The sequence below is a fragment of the Botryllus schlosseri genome, chromosome 2, assembly GCF_051294905.1.
Source record: "Botryllus schlosseri isolate E-star chromosome 2, Bs_hap1, whole genome shotgun sequence".
In the NCBI taxonomy this organism is placed as follows: Eukaryota; Metazoa; Chordata; class Ascidiacea; order Stolidobranchia; family Styelidae; genus Botryllus; species Botryllus schlosseri.
In genome coordinates this window covers 14,933,719-14,948,320 of record NC_137237.1, presented here as the reverse complement: position 1 = coordinate 14,948,320, position 14,602 = coordinate 14,933,719, and the positions used below count along the sequence as shown (strand labels likewise).

Here is a 14,602-nt window from a genome sequence, read left to right as displayed (position 1 = left end):
CTGTTAGAGATGAATGTTAAAGTTGGCATTAAACTGGTGGATGTCACAAAAATTTCTACTGATAACACATGAGAAATGCGCCTGGTCAGCAATTGACCAACACAATCAAAGTGCAGGTCAAACTGACTTGCATTTATACATATGCACAAGTGAATTTAGTTTCCAAAATATATCGGAAGCTTGGGAATATTATTGATACTGCTGGTGCCTGTTGCATCAAATATTGTCATCCATTATAGATATAGCATTCTGAGATCCACATGTGTCAAGCATCATGTCATAATGCATTTCATGAACAATACACCGAGATAAAGGAGGCATTTGTGACACCCTACTTACTTAGAGAGGTGTTAAAGACTAGCTGCTTACTCATAATCCTCAGAACTCTGGAGACCTGAGAATGAGTTTGAGTTTATGAACACCAGTAGTTTAGCAGTGAGCAAAATAATAGCTAAATCGGCATTTAGGTTCCATGTCCTTTTTGCTGGTACAATAACATAAAACATAGGAAGAGTTCATCATTCAAAGCCCCATGCATTTCATAATGTCACAAATTACCATACTGACCTACAGAATTACTAACACATATGAGCACTCAAGTCTGAAGTGTACCATGGTGCAGTCTGTCGTTGAAGTTGAGGAAATACCATTAGTTCCTTACATAAGCACGAACATTACATCTTGTTCCTTTGTTACATGCAAACCATTATAAATGAATATCCTCACAACTATCAGGACATTGTGAAATTTTTGTTCCATTGAATTGAACTACAAATTGAATTATATCAGAAAATGGGTAAATCTCTCGAAGGAGTATCATCAGAAGATGGGTAAATATCTTGTAAGAGTATCAAAGACTCAATTAAAAAATAATAACAATAAAATAATTCATTGCAAAAGCCTAGAATCATTTGTTTGAGCCAAATTCATATTATATTCCATCACTCTGCCATTCAACAGCAAACTATTTTTGCAAGATAAGGTAAAAAGATCATGCGTGAACACACCATGAGAGAGAGAGAGAGATAGAAATAGAGAGAGAATTCATTCATCCCATCACAAAAAAATGCAAACATGGCCTACTGGTGCGGGGTGTGGCAGTGCAGGACATATTGTGGAAGGTGGATTGTCGAGGGTTTCAAACGATCGAGTTGATGATCAGCGTAAACGTCACAATGCCACTGCATCTGACATAAATCTGAATTGAAATGTGAAATGACGCATTTGAACTGCAAAAATCTTTTACGCTGATGTAACGAAATGTCTCGAAAACGTTAAGTATTTCTTCTTGATGTCTAACTACGTGACCACTCGCTGTATCTTGAGCCATGACAATGGAATACCATCAACGAATAGTTGGTTTGCAGCAGGAGTGTACATACCCATGACACACGATTAATTAGAGCAACATATACGAGACCGCGTTACGGCATATCATCCACAACAGGCAAAGGTATGGGTGAGGAGACACTGGCATTCAGTCAAAATGTAATATCTTCATCGGTTGCCAGTAAATTCGGCCCTCGGTAAATTCGGCCATGACCTTGGTAAATTCGGCCCTTCGAGAATATTGTATTAAAATGAATTACCAACCGTTATCATGAATTAATTACATAATTATACTATTATTAGGTGATTTGGATGTCAGGGTACGCGTAGATCGCGTAATCGTGTGAGATAGCGCGGATATTCACGGGGCCGAATTTACCGATGGCCGAATTTACTGGGTAAATTCGGCCCTTGGAGAATTTTGTGTCAAGTTCCAACTATTATTGTGAATTATATTACATAATTATGTTATTATCAAGTGATTAGGAGGTTAGGGTTATGATTAGGGTTAGGTTAGGGTTATGATTAGGGTTAGGTTAGGAATAGGGTTAGGTTAGGGTTAGGATTAGGTTAGGGTTAAGGTTAGGTAATGTTATTGTAACTGTTATTGTTACCCTGGCCGTGGCTGAATTTACCGGGGCCGAATTTACCAAGGGCCGAAGTGACCGAGGGCCGAATTCACTGGCCGAATTTACTGGAAATCTCTTCATCACCCAGTATAATATTTTTAAAACTTACACATAACACAGCACAATGTTCATTTAGGTGGTGATGTAACAATTCTTCAATCACCTTGTGGCTGACTAGATTTGTCACGTCTTCGCCCCAACGTGGTTCTGCAGTATTTTTTCCTATATGTATTCAATTAGACAAAATTTTGGGTTACACTTTGGTTCAAAGAATACAACGATTTGATATCTCAAATTCCTGATATCGTTAGAAAAAAATCAATAACTAAAGTGATAACAAAGGAATTCTAGACATAACTACTTTACATGCATGTTGGCATGTCAATAATAAATTGAGTTAATTGAGTATCCAGTGTAACAGCTTATTACAAGTATAGGAGTTATGTAGGTGATGAAGTAAAACACCCAGTAATTTTGTGATTTAAAATGTCATACAAATGATTATTAGTACGGTAGGCCTAAAGTAGGAGGCACAGTATGAAATTGACAATTATATTACTTACTTACGGTTCACAACAGACATAGATATGATTTGTCCTTAGAGGAAGTAACTTCCACCTTCATAGGCACAGGGCCGAAGATAAAAAGCACAAGAGGGATCAATAAATCTTATATAAAAAATTCATTTTGGTAAATCCTACCGTATCCAAATAAATCAGATTGTTGGCCAATTATTTAATCGGAGATTGATTTAGACCGAGAGAATTATTTCATCATTAATGTGCATGCCGTATAAATTAAATTAACATAACAAGACTTAACAAACAAACAGCAATCGCTCCAACTTGTTGACACCAAGTTTTACGCTATGAAGCAAACATAATAACACAACTATACCTGTAGCAGGATTACTATAGGTAAGCTGCAACATCGAATTAGTAATGTAGTAACACAATAACACACCACCCATCATGAGAAGTTCACTCAAATCATATTCTTATTATGCAACTACCAATAATCGTCAGATTATATTCTCATCTGAACAAGGCACACACAAAATGCGATATCGCTACTAAATGGACAAATGAGTAATACGTATTTCCAACCAGTTAATTAGCTCTTCCATCTTAATCAATCAATCAGCTACAGAAAAAAGAAAAAAGGTATTACCAGCACCAACAATTCACCGGGTAAGCACACCGTCAAAAGGAAGTTCATCTGACTTTCAAGAGCTACATAGAGCCGAGAAGCATTTATAACCGCTCCTGAAAAGATGCATCAACATTGCCAAATTTCGCTACAGTTTGCACTCGCAAGATCAAACGTCACGCAAATCAACGAATATTGAAAACACACCATGCGTCAAGTCAACCCCGAAGCGACGAAGCACGAAGCCTCGAAACCAGTGACCAGTCCGCTCGCGCTTATTCGATGACGAAACAGCATTCTTGGTTCCCATTTTTCTAACGTTTTAACCTTTTCAATCAAGGGTCACATGTAGGAGGTTACAACGTATCAGTTTAGAATAAATATTTAGTCTAAGAAAATTTACTGCTAAACTATGCCTGGTTTCTTACGTTATTTAATAAGATATATATTACCGAATCCATAAAAATATGGCTCATTGTAATATCCGTTCAAGTTTGCCTGAAGTGAAGACGAGGAAGCAAGTCAGTGGAAGATGATTAATAATTGCTGAACACGATTGAGTCATTGAGTAACATTCAAAATAAGCATGGCCACCATTAGTTAACTCATCAATCTCGATGATACCACATTTGCTGTCTTGTCTGCGTCGCTATCAAACTAAGTTAATGTAAACAACATATTCTGTAGCTGCGCCCTTCCAAACCGACTGATTCAAGCACTTCTCACTAAGAATCAATTTTCATAGAATCCCTCAAATACACGCTAAAAGTCGATTAAAAGATATTTACAATTTGCTTGATGGGAAACTACATCAACAAAATATCGTGGTATACCGATGATATGCGACGATATCAGGCACTGCGCGGAATGCATAAATGGGATGCGTTTTCCTTTTCCCTAGAAATATGTCATCTCCGTATCACCTATCCCATTCGGTCTACTTGAACCTGATCTAACCGTTTACAATTTGCTCATCCGAGCTTCTCAATTTGTATAACGGCATATCCTACCCTTGACGATGAATAGATATGCGTATACTGTCTTTTGAATAAGATGCGTTACCATTATTGCAGCTCCGCAGTAGCCCAACTCTCATGGCCGCTTATGCGCATATGAATGTATAAATGCCATGAGCAGGATTGCAAACCCAGAAAAAATAGCTGAAAGCTCCTGACGTCACATCAAGTTCCGGCCAATTAAATCGCGCCCTTGATCAACGAAAGAGCTTTCCGCACGCGCCGGTGTCGCAGCCACGTGACTTGATCTGCCCCGACAATAACGTAACCTTAGAATGCTGCTCAGGGCGCAACCAAGCTAATTACCATCCACGTCGTCAAGCAAATACAACATTGCAATGCAATGCATCGGAATTATCCGAACACAGCTATAAAAATACCTTGTATTGTAAAAAATTCGTTTCAAATATCAATCAAAAAATTTTGGACCAGCAGCAGAAAGAGTCAGGTATAAAAATATTCGCCTAGTTTCATAAACAAGCAGCACTCATCCGAGGAAGAAGTCATATCTAGTAATTTGATTGAAGAATGTGCAGCAATCTATTTAAATTAGCAGAGGCATAGTCAGCGGAGCAAAATAAACTTAGCAATCCAACATCACCTTCTTCACTTCAGAAATTTCACCCAAAATGAACATTGCCGAGTAGTCAAATCATTCCAGACAATGCCCCAGTTAATTGATACCTACATGTATGTATATATAAATTGATATATTGATCTACTACACATATTTATGCTAGTTAGAATCGTTTAGAATGCTCTCCGTCATAACAACCAGATCTTTTAACATGTCTTCCATATTTGAATCTGAAACTGCTCTCTTCGACTTGGCGTGATGAGGTACATTCCTTACTCTGGTATCTACTTCAAACGACGTTGACAGCTTTTCTGGAGAGCCGCTCTTCTTTTGAGTTACGGAATCAACACTGTCACGGGAATGTGAGGCTTGATTTACATCAGCGTTTTTTTTTGCTTCTTTTCTTGCCGCCTTGTATGCACTCACTATACCTTGCTGTCGTAAAGTGGTCTGAAATGATATCGTAATGCAAAACGCAATCATCGACGAAACAATTTCATCGCTTTATAGATACCATAAGAAGGTTATTGTCAACCTTCAAAGATTTTACTTTATTCTTCAAGGCGCTGAATTCCTTTTTGTGTTCTGCCGTGATGGCCGTTAGCCTTTCGTCTGCTCGTTTTGCGTCCCGAACAGCCATCCTGTAAAAATGTAATGGGGAAAATCGATATGGGTGTTATTGAACACATATCAGAGACAGGATGAGTTGAGATGATTGTACAATGTACAATGTATAATCTCAGGATACAACCAGCAGGAATCGAACACAGGATCTCTTGCTGGTTTGAAAGAAGTGAGCTTCTTCTTAGTATAATGATGGGAAAAACATGTCACACATCAAACATGTTGCCCGTGAAATCGGAATCTAGACGAAGGCTTTTATCTATATTTATATTATACGGCTTAGCACATCTAGGAGTTCTAGATATCCGTGGCTTCGCAGCATATCGGCACTTACAAGACCGAATGTTACCACACGCTTCTCACTCTCGGAATAATCCAATCTCCAAATTACCGTTCGTTCTGTCTGAAATTTACGACTGTCCTCGCGTGTTCTCTCTGTGACTCTTCCAGCTTTTGAAGTAGAGCCTGCCTTTCCTCGTTCCATTTTTGCCACGCCTCCTCCAGTTTACTTTCGATCGCTGAACAAAATAGTCATCTATAATTAACAGCGACACATTCCCACCATGTTTGAAACAATACTTTTATCTCGATTACGGATAAAATCTCTCAAATCCCTTGCTGCATCGGAAGCTTCTTGGGTTTTATCTTGCACCCGTTCCTCCAGATTGGAGAGTGTCAGCCGCATTTCCGCAAGTTCCTTTGAATTTGCCAAGAAATAACTGAGTCACAAACCAAAAGAAGCGTCCATCTCTGCATTACCTCGGATTTGCTTTGAACGTCGTGCTGTAGCGTTGTGATATCGGCAAGCAACTTGGTCTCCTGAGTTTTGAATTGGGCCGTGGCGGAATCGAATAGTGCCGAGTCCTCACTTAGTTTATGACTCAACGAATCTCGTTCCTTCGTCAGACGGTCTATCTCGGCAATCAGGTCGGGACGGCTGCGGACAAATTGTAGAGAGCAAAATTGAAAAGGAAGTTAACGACAGTGTTACGAAAGCCGGGCTGTGCACAATGATTCGTGCAGTCGAATCGAAGTTGAGTATTAACTTCGATGGATGGCAGGGTTCAGTGATTCATAAAATACGCGAGTTTGGTGTAGCCTATTTCATATTTTGCTTTGTTGTTCGATTTTGTGGCTGTATGAGTGAACGAGAAATTCGATCGAGTCTGCAAGTAGCCAAAGCGATAGTATAGGAATACACATGATATATTTGAGGCTATAAATGTAATCAATTATATATCACACCACACCCATAAATGGATCGGATTATATCGTATTTCTTCTGGAAGGATTAGTATAAGTTCTACAGCAGTGGGCATTGCCATTGTAATTTATCAAAAGTACTCAAATGTTGTTGATATCTGAACTCTGATTAGAAGTGATTTTAGATTTCGTTCATTCATTTGATACTAGGATGCCACGCCCCGGGTGACACAATGATAAATTCTTCACACACACTTTGCAGCCAAAATTCATACTCTGTCGGAGAAGATTCATTGCCGGTAAGATTATCTTCATCTTCATTCGACAAATGTTGTCTACATGTCAGTTTGGCTTTCAACATGTTTTCGCGACGTGCATAGAGATCTTGAAGCGTCTTCAGTCTGTCAAATAAAACACAGCAATCAAGATCAGGTAAGGCAATTGAGGTTCAGAGACACAAAATATTCCAATTCGTATAGATTGACAAATAATGATTAGCGACGGTAATAGGAATTGGTCATCGATGTCAAACCTGTTAGTAGCGAAGACCAGTCTTTGCTCCATGTGTATTAATTTCTCAGTCATTTCAGATGCCGAGGCTTGGTTGAATTGATCGAGGCTAGCAACTGATTTCTTAACACACTCCATCACAGATGCTGTGCTGTTCTCTGGAAGAAGAGCTCCAACCTTAATTACAATTACACAGCAGCAAAAGAAAGCTGCAGAAATACTATCTTGGGAAAAACGTACATAAGTTAAGAGCAGTTGGGATTAAAAACAGTATTTATTAGTGTAAAACAGTTCAATTAAATATCATAGAAGTGGATGTTCGTAGCAAATGAAACCAACACCAACTACAACCAACATCAACCAAAAATAGTTTTGAATAGATAGCTCTCTTTAATTTGCACAGCACATATCGACTCGGTGGAATCAAAAGCATCTTATGTCCATTTTTTCAAAATTTGAGATCTATTATTCAAATTGGTGGGAAATCCAGTTTTTGTAAAATTTTCATATTTTTCGGCCCTATCTTGACCATGTTTATGTATGACGCATTGCTTTAAAGATAACCGAGGCCAAGATATGGCTGAAAGAAAATGAAAGCTTTACACAAAGTTTATTTTCTCAAAATAAGTAAAATAGACATAAGCTACTTCGATTCCACGGCGACGATATGTAGCGCAGTACCAACTAAAATATCGAGGCATTTAAATTTGCGAGTTATTCAAAAGGATGAGTTAGATTTAGGCTCAGCTTACGTCAGTTTAGGGGTCAGGTGACCTTGCATCAATGTTAGGATTCAGTGGTTAAGGACAGGGTTTGGTGTTGGGTCAAGTTCCGGGTCAGTTTTGCTAGTGTCAGGGATAGGTGTAAGGTTAGGGGGTTAGTTTAGGTTACTTTGCACAGCTTGCTATCATGACACTCGCTATTTTGAAAGCGAGCCAGGCAGCACACTGTGATTACCCGCATTCAAGAGTCTGCGTCTTGTGGCCTCCAATTTCTCATTCGCCGTTTCGCTACGAGACACAGCCTCTTGCAATTCCCTTTCTCTCATCGCCAACACTGCCTTGCTTTCCGTCAATTGACTTTCCAGTATGACGCTGACACGCTTTTCGTCTGAAACAGACCGTCATTTCCAAAAGCCCGAGCCACACAAATACGACTTTCTTACCTTCCAATTGCTCCCTGAGATCACGCTCTTCGGCCTTGTGTTCGTTTCTCGTGTGCGTCAAGCTGATTTCGTTGCACTTATTCTGAACCATCAGTTCCAATACTTTTTCCCGCCACCGTCTCGTCACAGCCGAGGTCAGGCCGCCTCTATTTGATGAGAGAAAATAACAGTTGGACTTCTCGTAGGTGACCTGTGACAAATTGCTCCAACTTTTCTGGACTCAAAAGTGGTTAACATTTTAAATTAACGAAGTGCTTGTACTTTTTCGGAGCACTCAACTTATTTTATAAATTGCTTTCACTTCAACTCAAACAGACACTATAATTTTGATGTGGAGAGTGGTTTGGGGATAATCTCTTTCATGAGTAAAATTGTCAAAAGAACCAAGCAAGATAGATCCTATGACTGAACAGTGAACATGAACACTTTTCCGAAGATTGTACCTACTCGTAGTGACATTAGTCATTTTGTGTTAGTCACGAACACCACTCTTGCAAGGTTGAACGTAGCCGCCTACGATTAAACGGGAAAAATATGCGACCCTTCGACCAAATCCACTCTTTTACACTACGGTACCCGATTGGTTCTCAGACATCTCACTTTCTTCTTACACTTCCAAGTAGTTTGGGCATGTCTTGAAAATTGCTACTTCTAATTGTGATAGAGTAGAAAATGATGGCATTACTTCTACTTTTACCTGAGTAGCAAAGCTGTAGTATTTGATTAGCTGTGGGAGTCAGTTAAATCAATGACAAACAATTGCCCGCTTACGGTTTCGAATCAGTAGTGAACGCTTTCGTGCTGGCGTTGATCGCTTCTTCTTGTGTGGTCAAAATTTTAGTTATAGACTGCAGTCGGATGTTTTGAAGCTCCATCGTCTTGTTCAGGCTTTCTTTCTCGCTTTGCAACGCCTGAAGACATCGCGGGCACGTCACAAACAGACAGTTTGACATGGGAATGGGGTCAGCTGCCCACCCTCGACGAAATAGTTGTACTCTTGGAGTGTACGGGTAGGGTGGCGATTGCATAAAGTGGACATACCCGAGCATAGTACATTACTCGGAAAGTCAATTACAATGATCTGGCCTCACTAAACCTAATCGCCAACAATAGCCTCACAAAAACTTGTAGATATCATGCAGTATTTTGTTGTATAAGTACTACTTCTATTTGCAATCAAAGTGCAAGGTCACAGCAGCACTTCTACTTCCACACATATGACATTAAGAAGCCCGGATAATTACAATGATATTCTCCTCATATTTCGTCCTTTCGTTCTTCCATTGAGATCGCTCGTAGTCTTCCGCCTGAATTCCGCTGATGTACGCTTGCAGTTGATTCACCCTGCCGAGATGCCGGTCGCTATTTTCCAGGCTGGCGGCAAGCCTGTCGGCTGTAGCTGACAATTCGGATTGCAGTGCCTGTAAATATTAGAGATTTGTGTGGCATGGCCGGGTAGATGAATGTGACGTGTGAGATTGTTCCTTTTCTTGTATAGCTAGCGATTGGCCAATGATCTTGCGATAACTATTTCTGAAATCTTGAAAATCCATTTCCGGACAAGGGAATTACTTTGCGAGGGTGCATTCCTAACACAAGACCTTGAACCGATAAAACGTCGAAAAAGGCTTCAACTACAATAGAAGTCAACCCTTGTCCTTGGCATATTTATCTTACATCAAGTATCCTTTTGCATTCATTAGTATACATTGTCAGAGCTCATTATTTGTGTAACTTTGAAATTGAATGGAGGGCTGGGCCTAATCCAGTGAGTCGGTTCTGAATTGCAGTATTAGGCTTCATGTAGTAAGTTCAAATATGCACCTTTCCTGCAAACATAAAGAAAATAATTCTAGTTCTGGACCCCATAAATATAATTTGACATTACATTGATCACGCCCAGTGGCGTATCCAGGGGGGGGTTTTAGGGGGTCGGAACCCCCCCCTTTTCAAAATCCTAAAAATTGATGTCAAATATAGCCTCTAATATTTGCTAATTTATTAGTTTAACATATTCGTTTTTACGTATGTGAAGGCGAATATGGCGTCTTAATGTTATTTAAGGGACTAACACCCCTACAAAATATTGGAATTATGCGCCGAATTAGTCGAAAGGATAAAATAGGTCATTATAATTCGTTAATTCCATGCGAATTCTGCGCTTGTTCAGCTGCATTTCAGCTGTGGCAATTGCTGACGTTCTTAACTTTCTTCCCTCGATTTCTCTCTCGCCTTGCTAAAACGAGAGACGCATTTTAGGAAAATCTAATCTAATTGGCCGACGCGATACGTAATTGCAAAGACGAAGTTGTCGGCAATCAATATCGCTCGCGAATTCGCTGCACCTGCTCGCCTTGAAATCCTAATTAAGAATTGCACGCGGCGTGTTGATTGATCAGCCAGACGCAGACACGACGGCACCAGTACGACAATGCTATTCTCAAACCCACATTGTATTCGCGATTATTGGCGAGAAATGGCCTAGGATTGACATTCACATTTCAAAATACAAGCCTAGCAATCCACGTTCCCGATTGTTAGGTGGCTTGCTGTCGTCCAAATACAGGGCTATGTTGTCTCTGAACGGGAGAATTGAGTAGGCCTAGTAGTAAAGTTAACCTAATTATATCGGCTGACAAGTTTCTCTGTCGATCAAGTTATTATCCCAGTGTGTACTCTGTATTAGTTGACTGACTTGCGTGCTTGCAATTAAGGTCTAATTATCTTCGCGCGTACTACACGCTCAGCCGTATGGCTAGTAAAGCCATCGAAAGCACACATTCGTGTACGACGTACACTGTTCACACCACACCTCTCTGTGGCGATCGCGATCGCCCTCGTTTATGCTACCGCCCTATTCCGCGCTTGTTCGTCCGCTGCGGTACTACCGACCGTGCGCAAAATGTCGTCAAAACCCAACAAAATCGCGCATCTCTGACCGGAACTAGGCGCTTGAAGACGGGCGGCGTTTGCCGGCTCATGACTAAATGTGAGCATTTACGAATTTCTTTCAATCATACCGTAAAAGAAACGCGATTTTCAGGCAATGTCCGTATCGTATCCGTACATCTCCCACTCACCGCAAATCTCTGTTTATTATTAAACTATAATATATTAAATATTCGCCATGGTGTGGAGACGAGTGATCGTAATCATGACGTCACAATAGCCAATTTCGTATCGCAAAACCCCCCCCTTTTTTGCGCTCTGGATACGCGCCTGATCACGCCTATTTCATCGCATTTTTTGACAATGATGTGGGGTGTGGGCTGATCATGACTTCACAGAATTGTCATTTCCTCAAAATGTGCATAGCTTTTTACTAAATGTTTTTGACGTTGTGATACAATCGAGGTTTCAAAAGCTACCCCGTTGCAAAAACGTATCGAAAATACATTTTTCGTTGATAATATAAAGATTAGTGATATAAAATCAGTTATCGAAATAATTGTGTCTTACTATTTGACTCTTAATTACTACAATTAATTCTCGATTCGGATACAAATATTTGAAGCATTGTGTCCCGCCCTAATCGTGAAATCAGACCAAGACAGAAGTATATGGCTTAGCTTATTGGCTATTGACAGTAATAATAGATATTTGCTCATTCCCAATAACATCAAGACATGTATATTTCGCTGCCGCCTTCAATTAAGTTTTTACAATCATCAATTATCCCTACCTCTTTGGAAAGGATCTCCTGCCGCAGAGACTCTTCGAGACCGGAACATTTTAACCTCAAATCGCACATTTCCTTGTCCAGCAAATCGCTTTTCTGGTGGAAAGTTTCTTTCAATCCCTCCACTTCTTCCTGCCATTCTGATTCCCGCTTTATATGCGATTTACGCAATTTTTCCAACTAGAGATAATGTGTGCCTCAGTAAAAAGGGTGTAGGGTTGAGAGAAGGAGTCCAAAAATTTAAAACCCATCTTGATATCGATGGAAGATATTTCATCAGTGCAGTCTAGTAGCATGTGTAAACAAGACAACCAACTAGAGACGTGTGCCTCAGCAAAATAGGGTATCCTGTTACTGCCGAGTACTCGCCTAGTAGCGCTGATAGGAGTCAAAATTCAAACGATTTTTCGTAAATCTCACCTCCGTTTCGTGTCGTTGCGTCATACCGGCCATTTCTTGACACAACCTAGACTTTTCGGCTTCCAGTTTTTCGAGCGACTCGCTATTTTGTTTGTGATAAAGCTGTCTCAAAGTCTCCTTGTCTACTTCGAAATCTCCGCGTAAACCTTGAACGCTTTCCATGTGACTGGACAAAAGGGATGAAAATGAACAGAGAAACAAGACTAGAAGGCCGCAAGAACGAGAACCTTTTGACAGTGCGAACGTGTTGCGCTTTCAACTCCTCGATTTCGGTTTGCAGTTCGGAAATGTCCTGATGTAATGCTTCTGCGGCGTTATCAGCTTGACGGAGTTTATCAGCCGTTATCGCTGCGGCCTGCCTCATATCGCCGATTTCGCGGTCTTTACCGGCGAGAACACTTTCATATCGCAGCAATTCATTTTCCCTGCGGGAGTGCAAAATGGAATAATGATTACACGAAGACGGAGTATCCGTGTCACATTTCAAACGTGTCATTAGGAATCAACCACAGATGAATCGTACAGATTCATAATCTTTAATCAGCGGTTAATTATTTTCCTCCGCTCAAGACAGATGAGAAGCAATGTGACTATTGAAAATGATGATTCTCATAGTTCTTCTGACATTGTTAAACTTTTGTATATATTTTAGATATTGCGTGTTCGTTGTCTACATCTGCAGCACTAGTGTTCGAAATAATCTGGAACTTCGATTCATTCACTAGTGCAAACATTTTTCCGGGTATAATTGGTTTTAATTGCTCTCTCGTCATGACAGCATGAAACATCGTCGGCTCCATGACCCGGTATGTAGTGAATACTCTGCTGCGTGTGTTGATTGGACTGGTGTTGTCAGGGCTAAGAAGGGATATCAAGTCGCAGGTGGAACGGTATAGAATTATAGCGTCCTCAGCGACGTAATGGACAGACAGGATGTCGAAACGACCAAGTAGGGTCTCTCCATCCAACATCCACCTCAACTCAATGCAACTGATCTATCCTTGCTTTTTTTCATTCGATTTCCTTGTATTCACCCACCAGTGGGGTAGGTGACGCAAAAACAGAGGCGTAGGGGAGGAATAGACCTGATAAATCTGCGACACTTCAAAATGTGCCACCGCCGAGACTCGCACCGAGGCTACTCACGCTGATGGCAGTGTACTAACCAACTACTAAAACTGCTCTGAGCCACAAAGCTGGTGAAAATGACTCGATGCATCGGTCCGTGAAGTAAAATGGATTTTGCAAAATACATGAAGCATTTCCGCCAGTACCATACCGTTTAGCCAATTCTGACTTTTGCTGGTCCAAGTCTTTCTGCAGACGGGAAATATGCTGCGTTTGGTGTTCAACAACTGCCTCATGAGCGTGGATTTGATTTCTTGGGGAGATTTGGTGGCAAACCTATCGAAGGAAATCGGAAAAATCATTGCGATTAATTGGCCTGTTCATAACAATTGGGATTACCTCTTGTTTCAATTCTCTTTGTTTGCTTTCCAGAAGGGATCGTAACGCGTCGTTTTCGCTTTTCAGATTCAGTAATTCGGAATATTCATCTGGCAAGCCAACCGGCTGTGAAACAGGCTGATGGAAACGCGGGCTATTATATTGCTCCCATCCTGACCCTTCCACATTACGACGGCACTGATCTGCAAACATAGGAGCGGTGAAAATATTGAATGCGAATGTCGCTAGAGATGATGGATCGCAGATCCGGTGCAAATTTATATCATTTCGTTTCACTGGTAAGGATTGTTCAGTCCGCCACAGAAATATTCTATTCAAGTCATTCAGTCACTGTCTTTGAAAAGTATAAGTATTTCAGAGCTCTTTTCCCATAAACTTTAAAAATATCCTCCCTAAAATACCATCCATTACAAATACCCTTACATAATGCGTCAGAAATTAACCTGCTTTGGTTTCAAAATCTTTCAAGCGCAGATGCACGATGCAGCCTTAGCCTAGTCTAAAAATGAACCCTCCTGGAGTTAGGGAACCTTGCTTCTTCATACGAGCAGAATCGAACTGGGAAAAGAAATTACAGACGTACACTTCGATTCTCTAGTCAACATACCAGGATAGATTCCAGGATTGCACCTTCTTGCCGTTCGTCCTATGTTCAGTAGTCCGTTACTGTTGCCACCAGCTGCAATCTGAGAGAAATGCTCGGGGGGCCGCAGAAACTGAATTCCTGCGACTTGTGGCGTCGCGTCACCATGCCAAGGCGCTTCATCTGTTAGATTTTCTTCGGGATCAAAATGAGACGGCGGGATAAGTCTATTTTCCATGTAACTTCATTAA

General features: G+C 40.6%; 1 protein-coding gene across 1 annotated transcript; it reads right to left on the bottom strand.

Moving 5' to 3' along the window:
- Positions 1-4,492: 4,492 nt before the first annotated feature.
- On the bottom strand, positions 4,493-14,590 carry LOC145433766 (coiled-coil alpha-helical rod protein 1-like). The gene is made up of 17 exons (XM_080310965.1): positions 14,376-14,590; positions 13,769-13,950; positions 13,581-13,705; positions 12,529-12,726; positions 12,302-12,467; positions 11,885-12,061; positions 9,447-9,623; positions 8,974-9,113; positions 8,203-8,348; positions 7,995-8,147; positions 7,060-7,195; positions 6,803-6,928; positions 6,084-6,261; positions 5,904-6,021; positions 5,716-5,842; positions 5,215-5,341; positions 4,493-5,150 (listed from the first exon to the last, which is right to left on the bottom strand). Exons 1-17 carry the CDS (start codon positions 14,587-14,589, stop codon positions 4,860-4,862), a joined length of 2,781 nt encoding a protein of 926 aa, XP_080167091.1. The 5' UTR covers position 14,590; the 3' UTR covers positions 4,493-4,859.
- Between the last annotated feature and the right edge of the window lie 12 nt (positions 14,591-14,602).